Genomic DNA, 13,559 nt, shown 5'->3' on the forward strand with positions numbered 1-13,559 from the left:
TAGCAGGGGACAGGACACCTCATGGAGCTTTGATTCAAGTTTTGGGGACTCGGAAGGGTAAAGGGGAACAGGCAATAAACAAGTTAATCCATAAACAATTTCAGAGGGCGAGAAGTCATTTAATAGCGGACAAGTGATAGAGGTAGCTAGCGACTTGAGACAGGATAGTCAGGGAAGGCCTCACTGAGGAGTTCGGGAAAAGCTTAGTGTGTTCAAATAAGGTCACGTTTAGGGGCGCCTGGGTGGCGCAGTCGTTAAGCGTCTGCCTTCAGCTCAGGGCCTGATCCCAGCGTTCTGGGATCGAGCCCATCAGGCTCCTCTGCTAGGAGCCTGCTTCTTCCTCTCCCACTCCCCCTGCTTGTGTTCCCTCTCTCGCTGGCTGTCTCTGTCAAATAAATAAGTAAAAAATAATAATAATGTCATGTTTAGTTTTGTCAGAAACTGTCATACTTTTTTTTTTAAGTTTATTTACTTAAGTAAGTAATCGCTATACCCAAGGTGGGGCTCAAACTTGGGACCCCAAGATCAAGAGTCACATGCTCTTCCAACTGAGTCAGCCGGGCACCCCGGAAACTATCACACCCTGTCCTAGAGTGGCTATACCATTTACATTTACCATCAGGAATATAAGAGAAATCCAGTTTTTCCACATACCAACCAGCATTTGGTATTATCACTCTTTTTAAATTTTAGCCATCCTGGTAGGTGTGTAATGGTATCTCCTTGTGGTTTTGATTTGCATTTCCCTAATGGCTGATGACGGTGAACATCTTCTCATGCACATATTTGCCATCTGTGACATCAGTGAATTGTCTAGTCCCGTCCTTTGCCTATTTTCAAATCTGATTGAACTAGAAGATTTAAGCTGACATAAGATCTGTTTTGCAAAGAACACTCTAGTTGCTTTGAGAATTAACTGAAGGAGCCAAAAGGCGCCACAGGGGAACAGGAGGCGTTGTGGAAGTTCAGGAGGGAGATGGTGTTACTGCTGGAGAAAAAGAAAAAGGGACACCTTCTAGAGTATTCAGTCCTTTGGGGATAGAGCTTACAGGACTTAAAGGCTGCTGGAATGTACTTCACAGAGGGAGAAACGGGTTTAGAAGAATGGGAATCAAGATTCTGGACTTAAGTTTGAGCTGCCCGTCACCGTCCAAGGGAAGATGCCAGGTTGCCTGTTGGAAAGTTCACAGATAATGAGACCTTGATTTAGGGCAGGGGCCCAGGGAGGAGAGGAGGGATTTGAGAGGCACAGAGAGGGGAGGGGGGATTAGCAGCAAACCCTGACTGGTTGAGTATCAAGGTGGGGGTGGGGACGCAGAAGTTTCTAGCTTCTCCAACGACTCCGCGGGACTCCTGCGCCCTGAAAAGTGAAGCCGACCCAGCCTTGCCCCGAGGGACGCTCCACCAGGGCGGAGGTGCAGACAGGCCCGGCCACAATTCGCTGTAACGTGAGCCAGGCCCCGGCGGAAGGGGACCAGGGGACCATAGAGGAGCTGGCTGCGGGGCTCGGAAGAGACCGCGAGAACTTCGCCCTCTTTAGGCTGAGGCCGGCAGGCGTCCCGGAGGAGGTGTAACCTGAGTAGACCTTCCCAGGTCACGCGGAAACGCCAGAAGGCCTTTGATGAAAGAACTTCTTCAGGATTTGAAGGACAAGCGTCCTTCTCGAACAGCGCTGCCCAGGAAAGAAGGCGGGGAGGGGCGGGGCGCCCGCGGCCGGGCTCGGACTCGGACTCGGAAATCTTCGGCCCGGGCTCGGCAATCAGTCCCCAGCTCCGGCCTGGGCCTCGAGCCCGGGGCTGATCCGGAAACAGCCGAGCGGATCCGGAAACAGCCGAGGGGACCCGGAAGGGGTGAGCGCCGTCACCAGGGAGTGCTGGAACCCGCCGTTTGCGCGGAGGCGATGGCGGCAGCTGCGCCGGCGGCCGCGGGCGAGGATGGCCGGCGTCGGCGGCCGGGGGCCGGTACGTGAAGGCGCGTCCGTGCACGCGAGGGGCGGTGGAGCTGGAGGCGGGGCCGAGCTCGGAGCCGGCGGATGGGGGGTGGTGAGGGGAGACGGGAGAAAGGGGCGGGGCCATGCCGTCTGGAGAGAGGGGGCGGGGCCTGCGGCCACCGGAGGAGGGGGCGTGGTCCGGCGGTCGAGGGGTAGGGCCAGTGGCAGGTGAGAGGTGGTCCAGTGAGGGAAGGGGCGGGACCATTGGAAGGGCGGGGTCTAGTCTGGGAAAAGAGGTGGCGGGGGGGGGGGAAGGCGTGGCTCCGGGCAGCACATGGTAGAGCGAGGTGCGAAGGAGGCGGGGCCTGGTGAGCGGGGCGGGGCCGGGTGAAGGTATGAGGATCGTGGCTGCAAGAACCAGGTTGCAGGACTCCTAGATTTGATGGTCTCCGGTACAGGGGACCCTGGAGCGATGGGAAAAGAGGTTGTTCTCCGTCCCCCACAGCCCTGGACCCCCAACCCCAGGAAGGGGCGAAGGTGGAGGCTGAGTCAGAGGAGCTCAGCCGGCTGCGGGCTGAGCTGGCAGGCGCCCTGGCGGAAATGGAGACCATGAAGGCTGTGGCGGAGGTGAGCGAGAGCACGAAGGCCGAGGCCGTGGCTGCAGTGCAGCGGCAGTGCCAAGAGGAGGTGGCTTCACTGCAGGCCATCCTGAAAGGTGAGACTCTTCCCAGACTCCCCAGCGGCCCCATAAGAGGGAAATGCATGACAAGCAAGGGGTCAGGGGGCACAGATAAGGCCATGCGGTAGGTTAGCAGGGCTGCCCAGCAGAGGGTAGGCCTCGGCGCCCAGAGGAAGGGGTGCCCTTTTCTGATTTGCATAGAGGTGCTGCCCGTGCTAGAAGCAGCTCTGTGAGTTCCAGCTAAGTTTAGCTGAGAGCTTCTACCTGTTCCCTTGCCCGCTGTCATTTTTTGTCCCTCACTGATGACTGATCAACCCTGAAAGATGAGCAGCTTTTCAGTTCCTGGAACCAGCCTCATGTAAGCCTCGATCTCCGTGAGTCTAACCCTCCAGTTTCCTTCCTTCCCCAAGCACCCCTACGTTGGCACTGCCCCATACCTGTTCAGACTTCCCTGCCTCCCTTCCATTCTGTGTCCTTGAGATGCACCAGCTCCCTGAACCCCAGATCCCCCAGCCTCTGCTCTTATTTCCGCCTTCTCTAGTCAGAGGCCAGAGTCTCTGAAATAGCTTCCAGCCCTGTCCCACCCCTCTGCTTCCAGGGCCCCTGCTGGAGTGACAACTCCCCCGGACTGTGCCCCAGCCTTCTCGCAGGTCTGGCTCTGTAGTCTGGCCTTGACATTGGCTTCCAGACTGAACTTGCTAAAATTCCCATCTCACCGTGTCATTTCCTTCTCTTAACAACCACTACTGGCTCCAGGCTTCTCCAGGGCCGTATTTCCCACATTTCAGGCATCCACATATCACTCGTGCACCGTGCTTATCTCCTCGTACAACTTACTCTGTTACCTACTTGGTATTTGTTCTTTAAATAAAGCCAGTTTTGGGGGGACGGGGCACCTGGGTGGCTCAGTCGGTTAAGAGTCTGACTCTTGATTTCGGCTCAGGTCATGATCTCAGGGTCGTAAGATCGAGCCCCCGGTTGGGCACCACACTGGGTGCGGAGCCTCCTTAAGATTCTCTCTCCCCCTCTCCCTCTGCCCCTGGCCCCTCTTAAAAATAAATGAACAGACTCATTTTTTTTAAATGCACATTTATTTATTTTTTATTAAAAGTATTTTTTTTATTTATTTGTCAGAGAGTGCACAAGCAGAGGGAGTGGCAGGCAGAGGGAGAAGCGGGCTCCCCGCTGAGCAAGGAGCCCGATGCGGGACTCAATCCCAGGCCCCTTGGGTCATCACCTGAGCCCAAGGCAGACGCTTAACCGACTGAGCCACCCAGGCGTCCCTCACGTACATTTATTTTACAAGAAACTTCAGGATGCCTCGCTGGCTCAGTTGGTAGAGCACGCGACTCTTGACCTCAGGGTTGTGAGTTTGAACCTCATGTTGGGTGTAGAGATTACTTAAATAAACTTTAAAAAACAATAATAAAAGAAACTTCCTGTCATGTAAGAGAAACTTAAGTGTGTCCTGAATAATAATAATACAGGTTTCCCCCATCATCCAAAAACCGGGCGTTCCTATGAAAATTTTCTTTTTTTTTTTTTTTAAGATTTTATTTATTTATTTGACACAGAGACAGCCAGTGAGAGAGAGCCAGTGAGAGAGAGACAAGCAGGGGGAGTGGGAGAGGAAGAAAAAGCAGGCTCCCAGCAGAGGAGCCCGATGTGGGGCTCGATCCCAGAACGCCGGGATCACTCCCTGAGCCGAAGGCAGACACTTAACGACTGAGCCACCCAGGCGCCCCTCCTCTGAAAATTTTCTAAACCAAAAGAGCATGTAAAAGGAAGGCACAATTACCATTAATTTAGATGGAAAATTGTTTGAGTGTTCCCATTCCCCAAAAATAATCCTCTTTGGCTTTTCTGATACCTTACGACACATTTCGCTAATGTATGCGCGGAGTAAATCGAGGTCAGGCACAGGTGCTCCCACAGTTCAGTGCTGTGACTCTGGGCGGCTGAGTGTCATGCCCTGAGAAGGAGCTTGTGGGACCGCCGTGGCTGCCCGGGCTGCGCGCTGCCTCTCTAAGGGCTGTCTGCAAAACAAACGCTAAGCGCTATTGTCACTTTCTGCCGTTTTTTGTAAAAGTGAAAATCCTCTTTGGTTTCTTTTAGTTAGTAGAAACACGAACTACTGTAGGATTTTTTTTTTTTTAAGATTTTATTTATTTATTCGACAGAGGTAGAGACAGCCAGCGAGAGAGGGAACACAAGCAGGGGGAGTGGGAGAGGAAGAAGCAGGCTCATAGCGGAGGAGCCTGATGTGGGGCTCGATCCCATAACGCTGGGATCATGCCCTGAGCCGAAGGCAGACGCTTAACCGCTGTGCCACCCAGGCGCCCCTACTGTAGGATTTTTGTAAAAGCGAAGTGGCGTAACGTGAACTTTCGAAATGTGGAGCATACCTGTAGTTGTAAGAGTCAACATTTATTTATTATTTATTTATTTGAGAGAGAGCAAGATCAAGAGAGAGCACAGAGGGAGGGGAAGAGGGAGAAGCAGGCTCCCCGCTGAGCAGGGAGTCCGATGCGGGGCTCGATCCCAGACCCCTTGGATCATGACCTGAGCCCAAGGCAGACGCTTAACCGACTGAGCCACCCAGGCGTCCCTCAATGTTTATTTTTATTTATTTGTTTATTTGAGAGAGAGAGTGGGGGCGGGGGGGCAGAGGGAGAATCACACAGGGCTTGATCTCATGACCCTGAGATCATGACCTGAGCTGAAACCGAAAGCCGGATGCCATCCAGACACCCAAGTAGTTAATGTTTTTTGAGCACTTACTATGTGCCAGGCTCTGAGTTAAATACTTTATGAGTATTTCTTTAAGTTTTATTTACTTAAGTCATCTCTATACCCAACATAGGCCTCAAACTCACAACCCCGAGATCAAGAGTCACGTGTTCTTTCCACTGAGCCAGCCGGGCGCCCCGATTTACGAGTATTTAATCTTCATAACAGTCTCCGTGAGGTTGGAATTAGGATCTGTTTCCATTTTGCCGGGGAAACTCTGAGGCCCAGAGAGGTTAGATAACTTGCCCGAGGTCATACGGCTAGAAAGCAGAAGGTTGAACCCAGGCAGTCTGGAAGGAGAACCTTCAGTTCTAATGTTAGTACGTGTTAAGATAAATAACTGTGCAAATAAAACTGGTGGGGCGACTGGCTGGCCCAGTTGGTAGAGCATGTGACTCTTGATCTCGGGGTTGTGAGGTTGAACCCCATGTTGGGTCTAGAGACTACTTAAAATCTTGAAATAAAAAAAAAAAATCTTTAAGGGGCGCCTGGGTGTCTCAGTCAGTTAAGTGTCTGACTCTTAATTTCAGCTCAGATCATGATCTCAAGGTTGTGAGATCGAGCCCTGCATCGGGCTTCACAAGGGGCTTGGTGCTGGGCGTAGAGCCTGCTTAAGATTCTCTCTCTCCCTCTCCACCCCCCCACTCACGCGTGCGCACTCTCTCTCTCTCAAAAAAAAAAAAATCTTTAAGGAAAAAATGGCTCTGTTCCACCCAGCATCCCCTCCACCTCCCACTGACTGTGGGATAAATTCCAAAGTCCTTGGTGTGGCATTCACGGCCTCAGGAGGCATCCACTGTCGCCCCGGGCCCCCCTTGCAGCATCTGCCCTCGGGCACCTTCACTCCAGCCCTGGCAGTATGCCCGCCCCGCCCCAGATACACCCTCCGCTTTCACACCTCTGAGCCTTTCCTTGTGCTGGTCCCGTGACTCCGTCTGTCCTTTGTCTCCTCCGCTGCCTGGCGGTGGCCTCTCGTGGCCGGGTGGGCAGAGTGAAGAGCTCCTTCCTCTGGGACCCTCCAGCCCAGGAATGGTCCTCTTGGGGCTGTCCTCCCGCTGCTTTGTAACTGTTTCCACAGCGGCCTTCCCCATCAGAGTGTGGGCTTCTGGTTTAGTGTTTGTGTTTGATTCATTTCTCTGTGTCCAGAGCCCCGCTCGGAGTCTGGTCCAGAGTAAACTCTCACTACTGTCGTTGGAGGTTGCTTGTTACTGTACATATTAACGGGTGTAGAGATCCTATCTTCAGCATTTATCGCGTACCGGGAGGAGGGCCGAACACCTTCCAGATGTCGTCTCACTTGCCAACAGCCCAGCGGGGTAATCATTAGTGTCCCCGCTTTGCAGCAGAGGATGCCGAGGCAGAGAGGCTGATGGCCCAGGGCCACCTCTCCGCAGAGCCCGCTGTCTCCGTCGCGCTGGTCAGCTGCGTCGCCGAGAGTGGCGACGGCAGCAAGCCCCTCTCCTCACCCACAGGTAGAGCCAGCGCGCTGACCTTCCCCCTCCTCTGCCCTTCCCGCTTCTCCAGAGTCCATCAGCAGCTACGAAGCCCAGATCACCTCCCTGAAGCAGGAGCGCCAGCAGCAACAGCAGGACTGTGAGGAGAAGGAGCGGGAGCTGGGGCGCCTGAAGCGGCTGCTGTCCCGGGCGCACCCCCTGGACTCCTTGGAGAAGCAGATGGAAAAGGTTGGGGTGACTGGAAAGATGTCGAGGCGGCCAGGGTGGCCGTGGGGCAGAGGGAGTGTCGGTGTCCCATCCCCAGATCACTGGGAGCAGTGCACCCAGTAATAATTCTAGGTGTTGCTCGTACTAGCTCTGTACTTGGCAAGGTCCTGGCTCTGCCACTTCCCGCCAGGACGGCTGGCTTGGTTTGCCTCCAGAATGAAGGAGATGATGCAGGGGGGAAGGGAGCTAACGCTTGAGGACAGCACTCGTGCACTAGGCACCAGGAACACTGCTTGACTCATTCCGTCTCTCTGGTCTTTCCCCATTAGACCCGTTTCACAGATGAGTAAGGTGAGGTGCGGAGACGTTCAGGAAATCTCCCCAGGTTATTGCACAGAAAAAAGCAGAGTAGGGATTTAAACATTGAGGCAGCCTGGTTCTAAAATTCTTGTTCTTAATGCCTATGGCTTATCGCCCCCTTTATCACTGGTGTCCTGGACAGTGGTAGGGAGCTGCTCTCCCAGACTCCATCTTTCAAAGCAAGTTCACATCAGTACCTCGTTCGATCCTCACAGCAGCCCCGTGAGGTAGGGTAGCTGCTCACCGCACTTCATGCAGGAGGAAACTGAGGCTCGGGAAGACGGCCTGGGTAGAAAGACAAAGATCAAAATAGGAGCCCAAGAAAGGAGGCTTGCAACCCACGGCCTCCAGCAGAGACTGCCGCTTGCCTTCCCAGCGATCCTGGGGAGCAGTTCCACGGGGGGGTGAGGGAGAGGGCCCTGCCGCGCGGTAGCCCGGTGCAGCGAGCAGAAGGACAGCAGGGCTAGAGCCAGGCAGTTCAGTCCTGACACCTCCCGCGTTCGGCCATCGGCCACCCTATGCCCGGGCATCCGCAGCGTGTGTCTTTCGGGGCTTCAGTTGGGACCAGAGGTGTATTTGTTTTGTTTGGGCCATGCAGGCTCACCCTGCCTGTTGCAACTGTCCACATACGGATTTGGAGGGTTAAACTGAGCAGGCTTGAGACAGGTTTTTGAGTGATTCAAGAGGTAGAATGGGCACGGATTGGAAGAGGATGGGTGACTGGCAGGTTGCGGCCTTGGACAGCTGGATAGGTGACCCAACGCCTGTAGGAGGAGAAACGGCGTTGTGAGTGGTTCAGACTTGGCCGTACTTGGGATGGAGGAGCCTGTGTAACATCCGGCTGGAGGTGGCCATAGGCCGTTGACTGTGCGCGTTCAGCAAGATCCCAAACCTGAAAACAGACCAAAAAGAAATGGCCAGCAATGTGGGAGGGATGGGAGTACGGGACATATTAGTTAGGAAGAGATTTAAAAACCCAAATCAGGGGCGCCTGGGTGGCACAGTCGTTAAGCGTCTGCCTTTGGCTCCGGGCGTGATCCCAGCGTTATGGGATTGAGCCCCACATCAGGCTCCTCAGCTATGAGCCTGCTTCTTCCTCTCCCACTCCCCCTGCTTGTGTTCCCTCTCTCACTGGCTGTCTCTATCTCTGTCGAATAAATAAATAAAATCTTAAAAAAAAAAAAAAAACACAAATCAATGGTAGTTTAAATAGGATAGAAGTTTATTTTTCTTAAAGTCCACAGATAGACATTTCGGGACTGATGTCTGCTCAACACGTCTTTAGGAACCCAGGTTCCTCTTATGGCACAGTTTTGCCGTAGGTAGCTTATTGCCTCATGGTCGAAAATGACTGCTGGAGTGCCAGCCATCATATCCACAGTCTAACCATCAAAGAGGAAGAGGAGTAAAGAAAAGCACACCCTCTCCCTTTAAGGAGTTTTCCTGGAAGTTTGTATTAACCTCTCATGCGCTGGAACTTAGTCATGTAGCCGTGCTTAGTTATAGGGAAGCTGAGAAATGTAGACAGTGTTGTAGAATTTAGGGCATGTGTCCAACTACAAATGTGAGCACCTGTGATAAAAGAAGTAAAAGTGGATGTTGGGGCCTCCTGCGGGACGCGGACAAGTCGTGTAAGATCTCAGAGCCTCTGTGTTCTTATCTTTAAAATGGGGATGGACAGCACTTCTTGGGAGGATTAGAAGGGCTGACGTGCTTAGAGAGGAGGCTCGAACAGACCTGAGGGGTCCAGCTGTCGGGAGCGGGGGCTGCTGCTGCCTAACCCCCTTCCTCCAGGCCCATGAGGACTCGGAGAAGCTTCGGGAGATCGTGCTGCCCATGGAGCAGGAGATCGAGGAGCTGAAGGCGAAACTGCTCCGGGCAGAGGAGCTGATTCAAGAGATTCAGGTGAGGGGACGGCCGGGGGTGCTGTGGGAGGAGGGGCGCCGCAGGACCCTAGCCCTCCAGCCTCTTCCCTGCCCCTTCCCCTAGAGACGTCCCCGGCATCCCCCTTCCTTGCACGGCTCCACGGAGTTGCTGCCCCTGTCCCGGGACCCGTCGCCTCCGCTGGAGCCTCTCGAGGAGCTGAGCGGAGACGGGGGTGCAGCAGCCGAAGCCTTCGCCCACAACTGTGACGACAGTGCCTCCATCTCTTCCTTCTCCCTCGGCGGCGGGGCCGGCAGCACCTCCCTGCCCCGCAGCCGTCAGGGCCTGAGCCCCGAGCAGGAGGAGACAGCCTCTCTGGTGTCCACGGGCACCCTGGTCCCCGAGGGCATCTACCTGCCCCCTCCCGGTTACCAGCTTGTCCCGGACACCCAGTGGGAGCAGCTGCAAATGGAGGTGAGCAGAGGGGCGGAGCAGTGCCCCCCCCCCCCCCCCGCCCCTGTGCTCACTGAGCACCTGCTGTGTGTACGCCCAGAGCTAGAACCGGGGCTCAGGCAACGGAAGCAGGGCGGCTGGTTGGGAGCTGCCTGCCCCCCCCAGGTGCAGGAGCCCTGGGGCCCTAGAGGCTGAGACCGACGTCGGCATCTGTGGCAGGGGCGGCAGCTGCAGAAGGACCTGGAGAGCATCAGCCGGGAGCGGGACGAGCTGCAGGAGGGTCTGAGACGGAGCAACGAGGACTGTGCCAAGCAGGTGGGGCCTGCTGTGCCGCCGCCGCCCCAGCAGGGTGCCTGGCCGCTGGCCTCCTGGCCCCGACCTCACCCTCACCTCCTTCCTCCTGCAGATGCAAGTGCTCCTGGCCCAGGTCCAGAACTCAGAGCAGCTGCTGCGGACCCTGCAGGGGACCGTGAGCCAGGCCCAGGAGCGGGTGCAGCGGCAGATGGTGAGGGCTGGGGGCCGGGGCGCGAGGGACAGGAGTGTGACGGGAACTGGCTGAGAGGGGCACGCGGAAGGATCATGGCACCTGTCTCCCCCCCCCCCCGCCCCCCCCCCCGGCACCGTAGTCAGAGCAGAAGTTCTGCGCGCCCCCCCCCCCCCCCCCCGTGCATCAGCTCTGTGATCTCGAGTGGATCCCGCAAGCTCGGGGCCCCTGCCTCGCCTCCACGAAATCCAGGTGGTGCGACCTAGCTTGCAGGGTCACGAGTGAGGCTTAAAAGCAAGGCTTGCAGATCGGATGTCCCCCAGCCCGGACGGAAAGTGGAAATGAATCCATCGGGCCAGGTGGAGACGGGAAGGGGCCGTGTGGCCAGCCGGGAGGCCCGCCAAGGGCGCTGCTGCCCCTCGGCTCTGGGATGGGAGCCGGGTGGGAATGTGAGCTCGATGCTGCCGCATTTTCTCATTTGTCAGGAGAAGCCAGAAAGCCGGGTACTTAGTGTTGTCGCCCAGTTTTTAAAGTTGGTAACTAATTTCAGCTTAAAAAGGAAACAAAACCGTATGGACCAAACAGAACACTCGAGGTCCTGCCGCTTGGGACCTCCGAGCCGTTGAGGGGAGTGTGTAAAGAGCTTGGGGATCAGGGGCGCCTGGCTGCCGGGTCGGCGGAGCCTGCGACTCTTGATCTCGGTGTCATGAGTTCGAGCCCCACATTAAGTGGGCTCCACGCCCACTTAAAAAAAAGAGCTCGGGGGTCGAAGACACTTAATAAAGAGTGCTTCTTCCTTCCTCAGCAGAGGACGGCCTGGGCTTTCTGGCCATCAGTGGTGTCGGGAAGAGGGTTCAGGGCCCCCCTCAGCCTCTCCTACTAACTGTCTGTCCCCAGGCGGAGCTGGCCACGTCACACAAGTGCCTGAGCCACGAGGTGAAGCGGCTGACTGAGGAAAACCAAGGGCTGCGGGCCGAGCAGCCGCCGTCTTCGGCCGCCCGGGGTCTGGAGCAGGAGGACGGCCACGAGGAGTCGCTGCCCAGCTCGGTGCCGGTAAGCGGCGTGTGGGTGCCGAGAGCCCGGGGGCCGCCCCGCTGGCCCTTTCCCCGCACACACGGCAAGGCACTGGCCTGCAGCCAGGGGACTTGGGGACAGACCCGGGCTGCTCTGTATTCGCTGCGTCACCTGGCCAAGTCCCTCGACTCCGCGTCTGAAGAACGGGCGCACAGCCGCTTCGCGGCCTTGGCGTGAAGAGAAGAGGAGTTAGCAGAGTGCGCGGCATGAAGGGAGCGGGAATTCGGTGGGTTGGTTATTTTGAAGTGAGATGCACAGAATCGAATTGACCATCATCGTGGTTTGTAAGAAGCGGGCGTCACTGATCTGTGCGCGGCCTTTGCTGAGTTCAAAGAAGCGCGAAGTCCACTCCGTGCCCCTTGGTTCTGTGGCTGCTGTCCTGACCTTTGTCGTTGCCTTGCTCTGCTTTGGTGTCGTATCCACGACACGGACGCGCCGGCCTGAACAGCGGAGCGCTAACGCTGGTTGTGGGAGGGGGGTGTCCTGCTCCGGGACGGTGGCCCCCGCGGCCTCCCGCCCCCAGCGGTGACCGGCGTCCCCTCCAGGAGCTGCAGCAGCTGGTGCAGCACACGCGGCAGGAGGCGCGCGCCCAGCAGCAGGCCCGGGAGCACGAGGCCGAGCGCCTCCGGATTGAGATCGTGACGCTCCGCGAGGCGCTGGATGAGGAGGCGGCGGCCAGGGCCAGTCTAGACGGGCAGCTGAGGGTGCAGCGGGAGGAGACAGGTGAGGGGCGGGGAGCGGGGCACCCCGGGCTCGCTCCCGGGGAGGCTGAGCTCCCCGCAGGGGAGCACTGGGCGAGAGGAGCCGGTGTAAGAAGGAGGAGCCTTGACCTCTCTCTTTTTCCTTCCCACACAGAGGTGTTAGAGGGTGAGTACAGGCCGGAGCCCGGCCGGGCGGGGCGGGAAGGAGGGAGGCCGTGGGCCTGACGGCTGGCCCCTGCCTGACTTCCCAGCCTCCCTGTGCAGCCTGAGGACGGAGATGGAGCGGGTCCAGCAGGAACAGAGCAAGGTGAGGCTGGGCTCTGGGGGCCCCTGCTGCCCTTTCTGTTCCTGTGAGGCCCGGCCTCACAGAAGAGGTCAGGCTTAGGGCCGGGGTGGAGGGGGCTCCCCTGTCCAGACATCGTGTGTCTCCGGCCACGCACCCTCCTGTGCGGCGCGAGGCCCCAGCCCTGCGTCCTGTCCCCACAGGCCCAGCTCACAGACCTGCTCTCAGAGCAGAGGGCGAAGGTGCTGCGGCTGCAGGCGGAGCTGGAGACCAGTGAGCAGGTGCAGAGGGACTTTGTACGACTGTCCCAGGCCCTGCAGGTACGCTGTGTCCCCTTCTGAGGCGGCCGTGATCCAGGTCCTACAAGGACAGTCCCCCAATTAGGGGCGTCCTTGTCCTCCTGCCGAGGCTGGCGTCCTCCTTTCCTCTGGGCTGTTGCTCAGAAGAAATCGAAGACCCTGCGCGCCCGTCTCTGTGGGACGTGGGAAGCCCTCTGTCCCGAGCCTGGCGTCTGGCTCACGGTGGCAGCCCTGCCTGCGCCTGCCCACACTTGGCAGGCCGTTCTCTCAGGACCCATTTCTGCCCTCGAATCCCAGTTTCACTGTGGGTTGGGGAAGGTGGGGCCCCGGGGTATACTGGTCCCGGGCCCTTGCCCCTTGGGGGGCTGGCAGGTGGGGCGGAGGCTGCATTTCCCCACCAAGGGCCCCCTTCCCCCTTCCTCCCGCACCGGACCCCACAGGTGCGCCTGGAACGGATCCGCCAAGCAGAAAGTCTGGAGCAAGTGCGCGGTATCATGGATGAGGCGCCCCTCAGGGACATCAGGGACATCAAGGACACCTGAGGGGCTAGAAGCCACCCAGCCTGGGGGAGACTGCCTTTCCCCGCTCCTGAGCCGAGAGGCCTGGGCTTTGGGGATCTCAGGATAGAGTCTTCGTGTCCTCTAAGCCTGGGGTTGAGGGGATGGGGCCACCACCGCCCTCTCTCCAGCTCCTCCTCCCCGGGGTGGCTGGCCTTCTGCCCCCAAGGACGACACCTCGGTGGGAGGCCCAGCCCCCTCCAGGAACCAAAGGTGTAGGTTTAGCCCTGCGGCTTTTTGGCTGCCATGCTGCCTTCTGGGTCCCAGCCCTCCTGCCGCTGCTCCCCCACCAGCCAGACTAACAGCTGTGCCCGTCACGGCGCCGTCCCTTCCCCAAGGCACAGCCGAGCCGTGCGTCGTGGCTGGGAGCCTCTGGCCCGCGGCAGCCAGTCCCTCCACGTGTGCACCCTGGGACAGGCCGCTGC

General features: G+C 57.7%; 1 protein-coding gene across 1 annotated transcript; it reads left to right on the forward strand.

Moving 5' to 3' along the window:
* Positions 1 to 1,375: 1,375 nt before the first annotated feature.
* On the forward strand, positions 1,376 to 13,522 carry RABEP2 (rabaptin, RAB GTPase binding effector protein 2). The gene is made up of 13 exons (XM_026515681.4): positions 1,376 to 1,961; positions 2,436 to 2,645; positions 6,924 to 7,081; positions 9,215 to 9,325; positions 9,410 to 9,757; positions 9,956 to 10,051; positions 10,143 to 10,241; positions 11,118 to 11,273; positions 11,840 to 12,017; positions 12,150 to 12,161; positions 12,247 to 12,302; positions 12,482 to 12,598; positions 13,018 to 13,522. Exons 1-13 carry the CDS (start codon positions 1,622 to 1,624, stop codon positions 13,117 to 13,119), a joined length of 1,983 nt encoding a protein of 660 aa, XP_026371466.2. The 5' UTR covers positions 1,376 to 1,621; the 3' UTR covers positions 13,120 to 13,522.
* The last annotated feature ends 37 nt before the right edge of the window (positions 13,523 to 13,559 follow it).

Source organism: Ursus arctos, unplaced genomic scaffold (genome assembly GCF_023065955.2).
Source record: "Ursus arctos isolate Adak ecotype North America unplaced genomic scaffold, UrsArc2.0 scaffold_2, whole genome shotgun sequence".
In the NCBI taxonomy this organism is placed as follows: Eukaryota; Metazoa; Chordata; class Mammalia; order Carnivora; family Ursidae; genus Ursus; species Ursus arctos.

Excerpts from the sequence above, each read along its gene's own strand:
- RABEP2 (XM_026515681.4), top strand. The coding sequence starts at position 1,622 with ATGAAAGAACTTCTTCAGGATTTGAAGGACAAGCGTCCTTCTCGAACA. Across the intron at positions 7,082-9,214 it reads TGGAGAAGCAGATGGAAAAG|GCCCATGAGGACTCGGAGAA; the intron begins GTTGGGGTGACT and ends CCCTTCCTCCAG. Across the intron at positions 11,274-11,839 it reads CGCTGCCCAGCTCGGTGCCG|GAGCTGCAGCAGCTGGTGCA; the intron begins GTAAGCGGCGTG and ends CGTCCCCTCCAG.